Raw genomic sequence first — 13,902 nt, 5'->3', positions numbered from 1 at the left:
AACAAGTGGTCACAGTGCCACCTTGCCTCATGCCACATACCGCGGCCGTGCCTCCAAGCGGTATGTCTGGGGACGTTGGGAAGGCCGAGGGCGAGATATACACAAAAGTCGATTTACGCCGGGCCGCGCTGGTCCAATTCAGGCGGCCATGCGTGGGGGGAAACAACCGTGTAGAGGCCTTGCGCGCGCGCGCGCGCCACTGTTCCGGCCTCTGACAACGTGAGGGGGCCTGTAGGTACACCCCCAAGCGCGATCTGCGGAATGCTGTTCATTCACCGTGAGGCCTTTTTCTCGCTGCGGATCGTGATCGACCGATCGATCACACGGCCAACAACGCTGTCCACATGGTCCCACACCCAAAGCGCTGCGTGCTGCGTGATGCGTGATGCCGGTGGCATATAGGTGGCGGTATCCTGTTAGCCGCTTTGCACACTACCATACTCGTGTGGCGGCCCAACCCTGGCCCTTGGCGTGGCCTGCGCCAGACACTCACTTTGCCACGGCAAAAAGCGTGTCCGCTCAGGACACGACAAAAGCCGGTCAGTGGCCCAGAGGTCAGAGCGAAGAGAAGAGATCTGGCCACATCAGGCAGTGCCATCCAGTTCGGTCCCCATGCCAAGCCGCGAACCACATGTGTTCACCTCTGTTCTCACATGTTCACATGCCCATGGCAAGATTCACCAAACAACGAACCCTTGGCGCCACATCTCTCTGATCTCTCACTGGTCACGCAAACAGCCACGCGTTCGCCCGCGCCCCCAAGACTTCACCTCGTCCGTCGTCCGTCGCGAGGCCCCATTGCTCCCATTTGCAAACCAAAGCATGCTCATGAAGAATTCTGTATCATAAATTCCAGACCTAACAGCGGACTACGTGCTCGTAGCTCGTCAAACACTGCACACCACTCGCGCCCCCATGGAATTGTAAATTTCTTTAATTTCTTTCGTTGTCCGCCGTCGTCCCCGACTCGCCGTTGAAGCGAATCCGGGAGGCGCGCAGGCGTTCGTGCCCCGGTCTTACTATCCGGCGGCCTCGAAACGCGCGCGCGCACGCGCACGCGCGCAAAAACGAAACAAAAACAAAAACAAACGAACAAGAATATCCCAAGGGAACACACACGGTGTGCGCCTCCTCCCTTCCCCCCCTCTCGTCCTCACCCCCGTCGAGGTGGGTCTGCGGAGCTCGCGTCGTCGTTGAGCGCGCGCGCTTTTTCTTCGCCCCGCGTATTTTTTACTGTTTTCCTACTCGTCCTCTGTCCTCTCTAAGAGATGCACTCGGGCTTTCCCCCTCCTCCTCCTCCTCCGCCGCTGCCGCCGCCGCCGACGTCGCTCGCGTCCACTGTCCCCATCACCACCGTCCTCACCCGCACTAAGCGATACGCTTAGTGGTGGAAGAGACGGAGGTTGGTGTGGGCGTACACGATGCCGTACTCGTTGGCGACCTTGACGCACTCTGCGTCCATGATCGAGCCCGAGGGGGCGGCAATGTACTGGACACCGGAACGGCGGGCGCGGTGGACGTTGTCCGGGAAGGGGAAGAAGGCGTCCGAGGACACCGAGACGCCCTTGAACTCGGCCATGTGGGCGGCCTTCTCCTCGGCCGAGAGGGGCGCGGGGACGGTCTCAAAGAGCGACTCCCACTGGGCGCGCTCCGAGGGGGACGCGACAAAGGCCTCGCCAGTGACGAAGAGGTCGATGGCGTTGGACTTGTCGGCGCGCTTGGTGCCCTTCTTGAAGGGGAGGGCGAGGACGCGCGGGTGGTGGCGGAGCCACCAGTTGTCGGCCTTGTCGCCGGCAAGACGGGTGCAGTGGATACGCGACTGCTGGCCGGCACCGAGGCCGATGACGGCACCGTTGAGGGTGTAGCAGACCGAGTTGGACTGGGTGTACTTGAGGGCAAGGGTGGCGACGAGCAGGTCGGTGACGGCGTTGGCGGGCAGGTCCTTGTTCTCAGTGACGAGGTTGGTGAAGAGCGAGTTGTCAATCTTGATGTCGTTGCGGCGCTGCTGGAGCGAGATACCGTAGACCTGGCGGGTCTCGATCGAGGGGGGAACGTAGGTGGGGTCCATCTCGAGGACGCAGTACTTGCCGCCCTTCTTCTTCTGGAGGATCTCGAGGGCAGCGGGCTCGTAGCCGGGGGCGATCACACCGTCAGAAACCTCACGCGAGATAATCTTGGCGGTGGAGACGTCACACACGTGCGAAAGAGCGAGGAAGTCGCCAAACGACGACATGCGGTCGGCACCACGGGCACGAGCGTAGGCGCAGGCAAGGGGCGAGAGGGTGAGGTCGTCAACGCCAAAGACCTTGGCCTCGACCTCGGAGAGGGGGACACCGACGGCGGCACCGGCGGGCGAAACGTGCTTGAACGAAGCGGCAGCGGGGAGGTCGAGGGCCTCGGCGAGCTCCTTGACAAGAGCCCACGAGTTGAGGGCGTCGAGGAGGTTGATGTAGCCGGGCGAGCCAGAGAGGGCTGCGCAAGACGTCAGCAACCAAAAGGTTCGTGTGCGGGGTATCAGGTATTTATGGCAGGGTTATTACCCCAGGGGTGTGCAAGTCCTGTCCCCCCATAGGGTTCGTTCGGCCAATTCAAGAAAGTTCTTTGCGACTCGACTCACTCTTGATGGGCATCTGGCCCTCCTCAACAAAGGCCTGAGCAGGCTTCTGGTGAGGGTTGGCGCCGTAGCGGAGGGGAACACGCTGGTACGAAACGCCGGCGGCAGCGATGAGGTCCTTGGCCGAGTCGGTCGACGAGTACTCCTTGCGGAAGTAGTCGGAAATGGCCGAGTCGTACGAAGCAGTGGCCTCAAAGGCCTTGAGGGCGAGACCGCGGCGGGTGGCAGACGAGACCTCACCGCTGGCCTTCCACTCGGCAATGACGGCGTCGTAGTCCGAGGGCGAGCAGACAATCGAGGTGCGCTCGTGGTTCTTGGCACCGGCACGGAGGAGGGTGACACCACCAATGTCAATCTCCTCGACGGCGGCCGCGATGGTGTTGTCGGGCTTCTGGGTCTGGAGGACGAAGGGGTAGAGGTTGCAGACAACAAGGGTGATCTGGTTGATACCGTTCTCAGCGAGGTCCGCGAGGTCCGAGGGGATCGAACGCGAAAGGATACCACCGTGGACAGCGGGGTGGAGAGTCTTCACACGGCCGCCGAGCATCTCGGGGGCGTTGGTGATGGACGACACGTCCCTAGATGACAAGTCAGCTGTTGTGCTTCTGGGGACGGAAAACACCACAGCCAAACGTACTCGATCTCAATGCCATTGTCACGGATGAGGCGGGCAGTACCACCCGAGCCAAGGAGACGGAAACCGAGCTCCTTGAGCGACTTGGCGAACGGCAGGAGGCCAGTCTTGTCGTAGACCGAGAGAAGAGCTAGGGGGGAAGAGTTAGCAGCTGTTGCCAACGCCAGGGCAGGCTGCACTCGAGCTGTGCTTGCCAAAGAGGGCTCACCGATGGGGGCAGACATGGTGTCGGGGGGGTGGGTGGGGTTGTTGAAAGTTCAACAAAATCGCATCTGGGTCCGATATTGAGGTCTGAGCCGATCCGCCCGTACTGCCTGGCATCGAGCTCGTCATTCCAGAAATCCCAGAAAAAGTCAGGGCTGTTTTATGACGTGTTATTAATTCCCTCAGCCAAACGGATGGCCCCGCAGTGATACGGGGACATTCGCGATCTGTGTTTGGCTGGCGAGACTCTCGAGTTCGTGATAAGTGACGTCATTGGTAGCCACAACCCTGTTCGCCCGTTAATTGTTGAGTCGTTGCTGCTTTGCTCTGTAGACCCTGTCACTCACCTCGCGCGGCACGTTGAATCTGATCACAACTCTGCTCTGTGTCTAACGGCCCAAAAGACTGTGTTGCAGCAGTAGCGACAGCGGCTGGTCACTCTTGTTTTGGCAAATGCCGTTATCACGAGCCTGCAGGGGTATGTGTGGGGAGCAGACGCCGAAAGTCGGTCAGCGCCCATTTCACAGCCGGCTCGCCACCCATAACAACGTAACATTGAACACTTGCTCACTGCTCAAGACCCCTTCTCACTCATCCTCCATCCACACAAACACACTTCCCCACATCTACATACCATGTGCCACCGCACTACATGTCCAAATGACGGCAAGCCCACTTGGTGGGGCTGTGGCCACCACATCGAACAGGTGAGCCCTGGAAACGTCCCAATAGGCCCGTCCTGAGTGGAAAACATGGACTCAGAGCAGCCACTCATGATGACTCTCGACTTGCGTGGTGTCATCGGTGGTCTGCCTTTGCTCCTATTATCTTCATGTGACGAAGCCAGAGACGCTGCAGTGCATCAACAACGTACTGATACCCACACCCTCAAGGCCTTGGCCGGCGTTCCCGAGGAAGAGCGATGCCAGTGCGAACACGTGGCCATCCCCGGTGTCAAGGTGCTGTACAAGGTCAAGGCAAACGACGAGGCTGCAGCTCAGCAGTGGTGGCCCAAGCGATGGCTTGGGTGGTGAGAAGCGTTTGACTTTTGGTGTGGTCCACGCCGCCTAAACATGTGGAGGTAGGGCGCCCGATACGCCGGCGGAGTCCGGTCTCGGTCGTCCTAAAGGGGCAGACGCTGTAATATGAGCGCAAGGCTGGGCGAGGAGTGCAGAGTGCGGACTGAGATATGCATGTTCAAATGGTTATAGTCGGACCTCTTGACAGGACGCGTGTGTGGTTGTGCAGATTAACAGAGCACGGGATGTGAGACAAAGCACTTCAAAAGTTTGTATTCAAGAAGTGTTAATGACAGGGTCCCGTCTATGTGGTTGGTGATCGTCGCCGTCCCTGCTTTTACACGTAATGTTCCTATTTCGAATCTCGAGCATGTTTTGTGTTTTCGACCTTTTTGCATTGGTGTGTGGACAGTCAACGTCCGCCCTCTCCTTTGCACGCGGCCGTCAGCCACGCGTGTCATTCATTCATACGCGTACACGCGTACTGTGCACCCACATGGGTGTCTGGAAAAGAGACGCGCGTTGACGCGTGGTGTGTTGCAAAACAGCCTTCATTGAGCCCACATATTGAGTGCCACGGGCCACGGACCTTTTGGCGTACGGGCGTTTGTCTCTCAAAGTCTCCGCCAGTCGTCCCGCCATGTCCCCATATGGCCGTGCGTGCCAGAGACCAGACGGTGCGCACAATTCCCGTAGCCTGTGGCCTGTGGTCTCCCGCCTGGACGTCCTGGACGTCCAGACACTGCACTCGTTGTCGATCTGGCGCGGCCTGCCTTTGTTCGTCCATTCCAGGCCCTGAGAGAGAAGTATGGATGGATGCTGGCGCTGAATGAACTGAATAGAGCCGTTTGAGACACTCTGGGGTCCAAGGCGGTAGGGACAGAATGGCCTGGAGCGATGACCAGAGTCAGCTGCTCCAGCGAAACGACTGGCGCGACTGGCCTACCGGCACCAGTCGCAACGTCCGAGTAGGTGCAGAACGGTCTAAAGCGAGCCGATTGCTGATGCATTCCTGTGGCCTGTGGGAGGTGCACACACCCCCTAGTGTGCGCTCCCCCCCTTGGTCCCATCCACAACCACACACACGCAATGGTTGTCTGGGTGGAATCCAGTACGAGGACCATGCATGCAGCCACAAAGGGAAAGGCGAGGCATTGAGTGTTCTGAACAAGTGTCCAGAACTGCACGACCTGTACGCGCAGTCTCGTTGCTCAATTGACATTGAAAAAGGACCTGGGCTGGCTGGCTGTGTTGGCGGCTGCGTGGCGTATTACGACGGTACGACGGACGGCGCGGGAACGTGGGAGAGACGACAAAAGGCAAAGGGTTCTCTCATGCTTTTGAACCCGCCGCCCTCTGCTCCACTGCCCCCACCGGCCAAGGCCACAGGCGGGGGCCTGGGCGGGCTGGACCTGGGAATGATGGCAGCGGGAAGGGAACACTACGGCATGCGCGCAAAGTGGCTGTGGGAGTCGAGTCTGTGTGGTGGGTGGTGGTGGGATGGTGTGTGTGGTGTGTGTGGTGTGTGTGCTGGGTGTTGCGGTGGGGGGCGACTTGGCAAGCCGCGGCTGTGTGAGAGACAGTGGGATGAGTGTGCCCCCCCCCGTCTCCCCCCTTGTTGCACGCGTCTTGCTCTCTTTCACCCACTCTCCGATGCTGCTCAACCTCAGTCACAAACGCTCAACCATGCCTCGCCCGATACAGCTCGTCACAGCCGTACTGGGCGCCTGCGGTCTCATCCTCTTTTTTGGCGCCGCCCACTCAGAGGTCAACCCCACCTTTACAGACGCCGACAACAACAGCTCCGGCGATCGCACCCACGACCTCAGACACAACGCAGTCGTGCCACCACCCGGCTCTCAAAAGACCCTCGGCTGGCTCCCGTCCAACTGGTACGGCAACAACGAGCAGCAAAAGGTGGTCCAGCACGTAACCGACAATGTGGCAGCGGACGACGACCTCTACATGTCGTTCCACAACGGCGTGCCCCAGACCACCCTCACGTCTGGTATCGCCGGTTTCAGTGAGTTTCCCACCCATAGTCCACCAGATACGCGTCTTCCCCCATTCATATACGCGTCTTCCCCCGTACATACGCGTCTTCCCTCCACCACGCTCACGCACCCACTCTACAGACTTCTTCACCAACCTCTATCTCTTCAACGGCACCTTCTACTTTGTCACCGACGATGCCGAGGCCGCCGGCTTCCCCGCCCAAGGTCCTGGCTACATCATGAGCGACGTCTCCGGCGCCACCAAGGAGACGGCCGGCCCCGATCGTTGGCAGGTCATCACCCCCGCCGAGGCCAAGCAGGTTCTGGGACGGATGGCAATCCGCCGCCACGGTGTTTCGGTACGTCTAGTAGCTGGCAGCATCTGGCATTTCACTGCACACACCCCCTTCTGACCAACGGTGCAGCACTACTTTAACGACCGTGACGGCGGTGGCTCACAGGCCTTCCTTGCTCACTACTACCACTGTACGTAACTCCCTAGCGTGCTGAAATCAAAAAGCTGACGTGTATACAGTCAGTGCGTGTCAATGATCACAGCGTGGACGAGTTTGCGCATAGCTGACACAGTCACTTTCCTGTCCTTTTTGCCTTCTTTTCTGCCACTATCGCGTTGGACATTGCAGTTGGTGGGTTGTCCCTGATATTGCGCAGTCGCTGACGTCTAGGCGAGATGTTCATCGGTCTCTGGCGCCTGTCGGCATCGGCTGGCAGCTACGAGCTGCCCGCACGCCTCGTATTCCTTAGCGAAGGCGCCGAATGGGTGAGTACAAGTGTGACACGCTTCACAGGTCACTGCACATGTCACTGACATGGTCCAGCGCGACAGGGCCCGTACGTTTTGAGATGATGAGGCAGGGCGGGGTTGTTTTTTGTTTTTTTTTGGAGCTCACCATGCCACAGGCATCACCCCTTGGTTCCAGCGCACCATCATGGCCGAAACTGTGATTGAGGAGCATCCAGACTGGGAGGACCGCAAGCTGAGCGGCGTCACCTTCGTGTATGACAAGATTGGCATTGCAGACGTGAGTGCCACTTCTTTCTCAAACGCAATAACTCGACCCTGACCACCACCCTTCAGCGATGGGCGGCCCACAGGCACGGCACCCTCGAGGTCAAGCACTGGAACAAGGCTATTGGCGACCTTCCCCAGCTCCGTGTCCCTCTCAACTGGATGGACCCCCTCCGCGACCGTGTCGTGCAGGTCTCCGAGGTGTCCGGATGTACGGCTAAGCGGGCCCAACCCACTGTCCCCGTTGTCACTTATATTGACCGGTACGTCGTCGTGTCTTTTTCCGGAACCTTTAAACCTCGCTTCGTCTCCGCTGACACGCTCACAGCCAGAAGACTGCTCGCCGCCTTCTGCCCGACTGTCACGAGGACCTGGTCAAGTCGCTCCAAGCTCTCCACGACAACGGGGACATTGAGTTTGTTCACGCGCAGATGGAGTTTATCGAACGCACCGAACAGTTCTGTCTCGCCGCTCGCACAGACGTAAGTAGCGTCCGTCCGTCGGCTTTGCGGGTACCCAGCTAACCACCTTCCCAGATCATGGTCGGTGTCCACGGAAACGGTCTCAGCCACCAGCTGTGGATGAAGCCTGGCAGCGGTGTGCTTGAGGTGAGTCTTTTACCCACTTGCAGTCCCAGGCAACGTACTGACGCGTCTAGATCATGATGCCGGACTCGTTTTTGCGCGACTACAGCATCCTCGCCGAGTTAATGAGCCACGAGTACTATGCCGTCCACAACGACACGTATCTCCCTCGTGACAAGTGGCGTCGCCCCGATGGATGGGGTATCGGCGCGAATGACGACTTCCACAGCTCCAAGATCCCGGTAAGTACAGCCAGCTTGTGATCGTAGATTTGTCTAAGCAGCCCTCGGCTGACACTGTGCAGGCAAACGGCCCATGGATCGCCAACCTCGTCAAAGACATGGCCGCTCGCCGTCGCTACGGCCCCACTCCTGTGCAGTGGTAGAGTGAGACACCCTCACAGGTATATGGTTCATTTTCCCTTCTTCATCGTTTTGTCATTTCCTGGAATTTCATTTCCTCCTACCCCCTCCCCCTCTCCCCTCCTCCTTCCCCCTCCCCCCAGTAGCAACATGTACAGACGCAGCGATAGAGTCTTTTTGTGAATATGTGCGGCAGCGGCCCACCGGAATGGTATACACATGCGGCCACTGACGCGTACACCGCACAGAGCGCACAGACGCCTCGGGGAGTTTGTGACGTGGCTGTGTTTCCAGTTTGGCAGCCGACTTTGATCCGCTGCGAAGGGTCGCAAGGTGGAGATAGCAAGTCAATTGTTGTTTCAACGTGTGCCCCCCCCCATGCTGATAATGGTTTGATAGATTGCCTGCAGATAAGCGCAACGGACGATCTGCAGACCCTAACCTCTGGATTCAAACATTCCACGCATCAACTCTTTAAACATCGTTCTCCCGGACATTGTCCAGTTCCACCGACGGACCATTCCAAAAGGCCAAAAGCCTATTGCACAAAAAGGGCCTTCGGATCGCAGTGGAGCCGCCTCCACAAAAAGGAAAAACCACAAAGGTTGCACGCACGGCCCGCTCTACCACGCCCACCGACCCGGTTCACCTGACAGACACCTGCCGGCAACCCAACCGGACTCGTGCTTGACCGACGGACTGCCGGCTTCCGTCGCCATCGCCGTCCCGAGTGCAGAGACAGAGGACAAGAGGGGAAACCGCAAGCTCGTCACTCGTCATCGGGCGCTTTGCCGCCGCTACCTCGCCTCGCCAAGCCTCTCATGACCGAGGATATGCATGCGTACAGCACCACTTGTGCCTTTCATCTATCCACTTTGAGGCACACTGGGTGGGGCGGCACGGCGGGCAAGGTGGGCACTCGGCAAACCGTTGAGAAACACCAGCAGCCTTTGAAAATGCACACCATACTGCATGTGACAAGGTTAACAAGGTTTCAGGTCATGCGGGCTGTATGCCTACCCGTGTTTGGCGAGCGTGGCGAGCGTCAACGACGTCATTTTTACGCGTGCAACCACCCAAACCAACAAGCAGGCCCCTTGCGCTTGCGCTCTCGTTGGACAGTTTCCGGGTCGGTGGCGGGCTTGGCGTTTCTTGGCACCAGTGTGCCCATCGAGCACAAGCACGCATGCCTCTGGGTCTACCGCTCGGGTGCTCTGGAGCTCTGGAGCTCTGGTGCTCCAGAGAGGAGCGGCTCTGGGGTCATCTTGGGGTCACATCAGGAAAAGGGGGCACTCTGCCAGCGTCAGAAGGGCCCGGAAGACGAGACCTGACGAGACGAGACGAGCAGGAGGCGTTTGGGACAAAGCCAGGTCTCGCTCAGCCATGCAGCCACCTTCTTGAATCGTGAATCACACATCACTTTTTTCTTGTTTTTGTCCAACTCTTTTTCAATCACACCTCTTGTTGTGTTGGTTTGTCGACAAAACATGCTGGGCTTTTTCAACAAGAACAAGGGCCAGGAGCCCGAGGTCGACGACAACGTCAACGGGCGCGACGGCGACGTCAACTCGGTCTCGAGCCGCCGCAAGAAGCTCGGAAGCACCGCAACGTGAGTACCGATGAGATGAGATGAGGATCCTCGGCGGAGGATTATGATGAGCGATGAGAAGTGGATGGGTGGATGGGATGGGCGTCAGCCCGAGCAGCTTTGCTTTTCCGTTGCGTACGCTCTAACGAGCAGCCAGTCTGAAAACCCCGCATTGCTAGGCAAGCGCTACAGGTCCCATACGTGTAGTGTGCTGACTTGTTCCCAGCATCTTTGCAGCTGTGAGCACCGCTTCGCTCGCCACCACCACCACTACCGCGAATACCGCCGCCCTCTAGCGTCCGCCCTCTAGCGTCTCTCTCTGCTGAGCGCTAGAACAACCGGGGCCGTGTGGGGTCGGTACTCGTCTGGGCTGTGGGCTGACGGTATGCAGGGAGCTGCGCTCTTCTCAGACGGATACGCCAATGCAGTCGTGTCACCCGTCAGCACGATCCTCGCCATCCTGTACCCGGACTGGATGAACTCGGACCTGAGCCAGAACAGGTCGTTGGTCGGCGCGATGGGCTTTGCCGGCAGTGAGTGCTTTTTATGACGTTTCAGGTGATCGGCGGAACCAAATATAGCCGAACTAGGCCGGTACCGTACGGCCATCTCCCAAGTGGACAAGTGGCAAGTGGCATCTTTACTGACACAGTATACCACAGTGGTTGTCGGAATGATTACGTTTGGCTTTGTCTCTGACAAGCTGGGTCGCAAGCCCGGCATGTTCCTCACCACTGTACGTTACAAGGTAATAGGCAGTGTACTAATCGCTTCCCTCTAGGCCATCATCTTCGTCTTTATGATCCTCATGGCATGCTCTGCCGGCCCCACCCCGCAGGTCCTGATCAACTGCCTCATTGCGTTCCGTTTCTTCGTCGGTGAGTCGAGCACACCACACCCCCATGGCATTGCTGACAAGTGTCCCAGGTATCGGTATTGGCGGAGAGTACCCATGTGGATCGACGGCCGCTGCTGAGTCGACTGAGAACAGTGGCGTCAAGAAGAACCACCAGCAGCGTCTGTTCGTGTGGGCGACCCACTTTATGATTGACCTGGGATTCCGTGAGTTACGAGATGCCCCGCAATGTGCTGCAGTAGCTGACGAAACACAGCCATGGCATGGTGAGTCGGGTTTCATACCTTTGCTTGCTCTGCCACATTATTGCGTCTGACACTTTACCCCAGGTTTGTCGCCCTTGTGCTGCTGTGGATCTTTGGCATGGACCACCTCCGTGCCGTCTGGCGCGGAGCCCTCCTGTTCGGTGCCATCCCGCCCCTGCTCCTCATCTTTGCGCGCATGTTCATGGACGAGCCCGAGGCGTACAAGAAGAACGCGATGAAGCACGTCAAGATTCCGTACAGGCTCATCATCAAGCGCTATTGGAGGAAGCTTGCCGCCGTGTCGTTTTGCTGGTTCATCTACGACTGGATCACCTACCCCTTTGGCATGTACGCCAGCGACATTACCAGTGGAGCTATTGGAGACAACCCCACTCTGTACCAGACCTTGGCCTGGTCGTGTCTCATCAACTTCTTCTACTGCCCCGGAGCGTTCGTCGGCGCATACTTCTCCGACTGGCTCGGCCCCAAGCGCTGCTTCATCTTTGGACTGGTCATGCAGGCCATCTTTGGCTTTTCTCTGTCAGGAGGTTACAGCTACTTTAAGCAGCAGTGAGTAGCCGGCCCTTGTGGCGTTTGGGAACTGCTGACATTCTCCCCCAGCACGGCCGGCTTTGCCATCTTCTACGGTATCTGTGAGTTGTAGCTGGAGGGAATCGTTTGCTGCGGTGGTGGCAGCTGACAACCGAACAGTCCTTTCATTCGGAGAGATTGGCCCCGGCAACAACATCGGTCTCTTCGCCGCCAAGGCCATTGGCCCCACTGCCGTCCGTGCCCAGCTCTACTCCTTTGCTGCTGCGAGCGGCAAGGTCGGTGCCTTTGTCGGAACGTGAGTTTACTGCTTCATAAACTCCAGCTGAACGAACCAAGCTACACCTTCCCGTACATCATCGCCCACTTCCCCGACGGTTCGCAGCTCCGGTCGACTGGCATCTTTTACATCGGTTCTGGCCTGGCGCTCCTCTCCGCCACGGTGTGCTTCTTCTTCTTCCCCGCTATCAAGGCCGACGCGATGGTCGACGAGGACCGCGAGTTCCGCGAGTTCCTCGTCGCGCACGGCATCGACATTTCCCACATGGGCATGGTCGATGACCCCAGCGGCGAGTCGGCCGCCGAGATCGCCAAGGCCGACGAGAAGCCGTACAAGGAAACCGCTGCTGTCGTCGAGGTCAACGACCCCTCGAAGAATTAAAACCGCGCCTGCGGCAGCGGGAAATCTAACCCCCACAGCCAATTTGTATACATTAGTCGGCCTTTGAATAAAAACCTCCTTTTCGTTATGGTGTTGGCGCCGTTCAAGAGCTTTTTCAACAGTGCGCTTGATATGCGAGTTTCATCACTTGTAAATGTATACATACACGGAATACATGCAGCGCGTAGTGCTTAATCAGTGATCAGTGATGGACTCCAAAACTCGAGGCATGGCTGATGGTTTGAGGTTTGTAACGTTGTAACACGGAATCTGAGACTGGCGGGGCAAAGGCGCCGGTCAATGCGAAGAGATGCACAAGGTGTGCGTGGCAAGAAGCATCACCGCCATCAAAACCCAGACGCAGAGAGTCCCCCAGAACCGACTTCTCCCAACTGCAATCATCTCCCACCATATCCAGCAACCAGCATGGCAGCAATGGACATCGACATGCCCATGGCATCACCTACCAGTCCGGCCCCGTACCCCACCATAGCACCGGAGGACACTCGCACCTACCTCCGCAAGCGCAAGGCGTCACCAACCGTCGACGTGCGCAGAGTATACCAGCAAACAGACCTGCATCTCCCGCCACCCTTGATGGTCCCCCGGTCGCCGTACGCGCTGCCAACGGACCTGGAGGAGCGGTGGCACCGCCTCCCGCACCTGTCCGGTCCTCCACACACAGCACGGGCCAAAGAACTTCCTACGGACGGAGAGCTTCGCTACGACGCCGAGCAGATCACCGTAGAGGGCCTGCTGCACGGCGACTACTCGGTCCCACGGTACATTCGCCTCCGGCAGGGCTCCATGCTGGCCGAGGTCGACCGGTGGCTGGCGGACAACGGCGCTCGCCTGCGCGACGAGGCCGTCACGTGGGCGGCCGCGTTCCACTCCAAGCAGCAACACTGGCTGCAGGCGTATGGGACGACCATTCCCGACCACGACGACGAGGGGTATGCCTACCGAGGGCCGCTGGACTGGAGTGATCCCCACATGGCGAGGGAGAGGGCAGTGCACGCCGCGGACGTGGCCGTCGAACTGGGGTTCAAGTATCCGACTGAAGATGGAAAGCCCGCAAGGCCGTGTCTTGGGTACAGCAAGTATGTGTCGACTGGAGGGGTGATGAGGCCGTGTCATTCCGGAATGACTGGGGACCTGCCCTGCCAGCCTTGGGGGTTTAACCCGGCCTTGTGCTTCTACTGCTGCAGATTGCTGGAGGCGGGAGGTCAAATGTCGGAAGGAGGTGGTGTGAGCGCGATGGCTGTGATGGCATCAAACACCGTCATATGAGAAGTGCCAGAACAGTTTAACGTATAGCCCCGCATCGTCTATACTCTCTACCCTTTACGCTCCATGTGGATGTACATTTTGTCCTTGCCCTCGGGCAACGCGGGCACGGAGGACAATACCCCGTACCCCATCTGATGGCCGTCGGCGGGGTGGACAACCTCCACCGGCCTCGCCACCGGGCACGCGGACGTAAACCCGTAATTATATCCATTGTGTGTCCTCTGTTTCATCCTCTTCCACTTGTTACCATCCACTACACCACCACCAGCACC

The 13,902-nt window shown here is 58.5% G+C and overlaps 5 protein-coding genes across 5 annotated transcripts; 4 read left to right on the top strand and 1 right to left on the bottom strand.

Annotated features, from left to right (window-relative positions):
- Positions 1–1,381: 1,381 nt before the first annotated feature.
- ADE10 (Bifunctional purine biosynthesis protein ade10) lies at positions 1,382–3,472 on the bottom strand (the record flags this gene model as incomplete). Its single annotated transcript, XM_028616199.1, has 4 exons — positions 1,382–2,472; positions 2,618–3,192; positions 3,252–3,378; positions 3,457–3,472. The coding sequence occupies 4 exons, from the start codon at positions 3,470–3,472 to the stop codon at positions 1,382–1,384; spliced, it is 1,809 nt and encodes a 602-aa protein (XP_028480056.1).
- Positions 3,473–4,087: 615 nt separating this feature from the next.
- EHS24_000365 (uncharacterized protein) lies at positions 4,088–4,601 on the top strand (the record flags this gene model as incomplete). The annotated part of the gene is made up of 3 exons (XM_028616198.1): positions 4,088–4,159; positions 4,220–4,482; positions 4,538–4,601. The coding sequence occupies 3 exons, from the start codon at positions 4,088–4,090 to the stop codon at positions 4,599–4,601; spliced, it is 399 nt and encodes a 132-aa protein (XP_028480055.1).
- Positions 4,602–6,157: 1,556 nt separating this feature from the next.
- Positions 6,158–8,464, top strand: EHS24_000364 (uncharacterized protein; the record flags this gene model as incomplete). The annotated part of the gene is made up of 13 exons (XM_028616197.1): positions 6,158–6,494; positions 6,607–6,824; positions 6,891–6,951; positions 7,001–7,007; positions 7,054–7,112; positions 7,152–7,246; positions 7,305–7,317; positions 7,387–7,508; positions 7,565–7,758; positions 7,824–7,977; positions 8,032–8,103; positions 8,154–8,321; positions 8,384–8,464. 13 exons carry the CDS (start codon positions 6,158–6,160, stop codon positions 8,462–8,464), a joined length of 1,581 nt encoding a protein of 526 aa, XP_028480054.1.
- A 1,464-nt stretch (positions 8,465–9,928) lies between these two features.
- On the top strand, positions 9,929–12,340 carry EHS24_000363 (uncharacterized protein; the record flags this gene model as incomplete). The annotated part of the gene is made up of 11 exons (XM_028616196.1): positions 9,929–10,050; positions 10,256–10,268; positions 10,421–10,562; positions 10,611–10,765; positions 10,811–10,907; positions 10,957–11,091; positions 11,142–11,151; positions 11,215–11,700; positions 11,752–11,783; positions 11,842–11,977; positions 12,019–12,340. 11 exons carry the CDS (start codon positions 9,929–9,931, stop codon positions 12,338–12,340), a joined length of 1,650 nt encoding a protein of 549 aa, XP_028480053.1.
- A 426-nt stretch (positions 12,341–12,766) lies between these two features.
- Positions 12,767–13,765, top strand: EHS24_000362 (uncharacterized protein; the record flags this gene model as incomplete). Its single annotated transcript, XM_028616195.1, has 2 exons — positions 12,767–13,459; positions 13,658–13,765. The coding sequence occupies 2 exons, from the start codon at positions 12,767–12,769 to the stop codon at positions 13,763–13,765; spliced, it is 801 nt and encodes a 266-aa protein (XP_028480052.1).
- Between the last annotated feature and the right edge of the window lie 137 nt (positions 13,766–13,902).

This window comes from Apiotrichum porosum, assembly GCF_003942205.1.
Source record: "Apiotrichum porosum strain DSM 27194 chromosome Unknown scaffold_1, whole genome shotgun sequence".
Taxonomy (NCBI): Eukaryota; Fungi; Basidiomycota; class Tremellomycetes; order Trichosporonales; family Trichosporonaceae; genus Apiotrichum; species Apiotrichum porosum.
The sequence above is the reverse complement of the archived record's forward strand: the minus strand, read 5'-3'. Positions and strand labels throughout refer to the sequence as shown.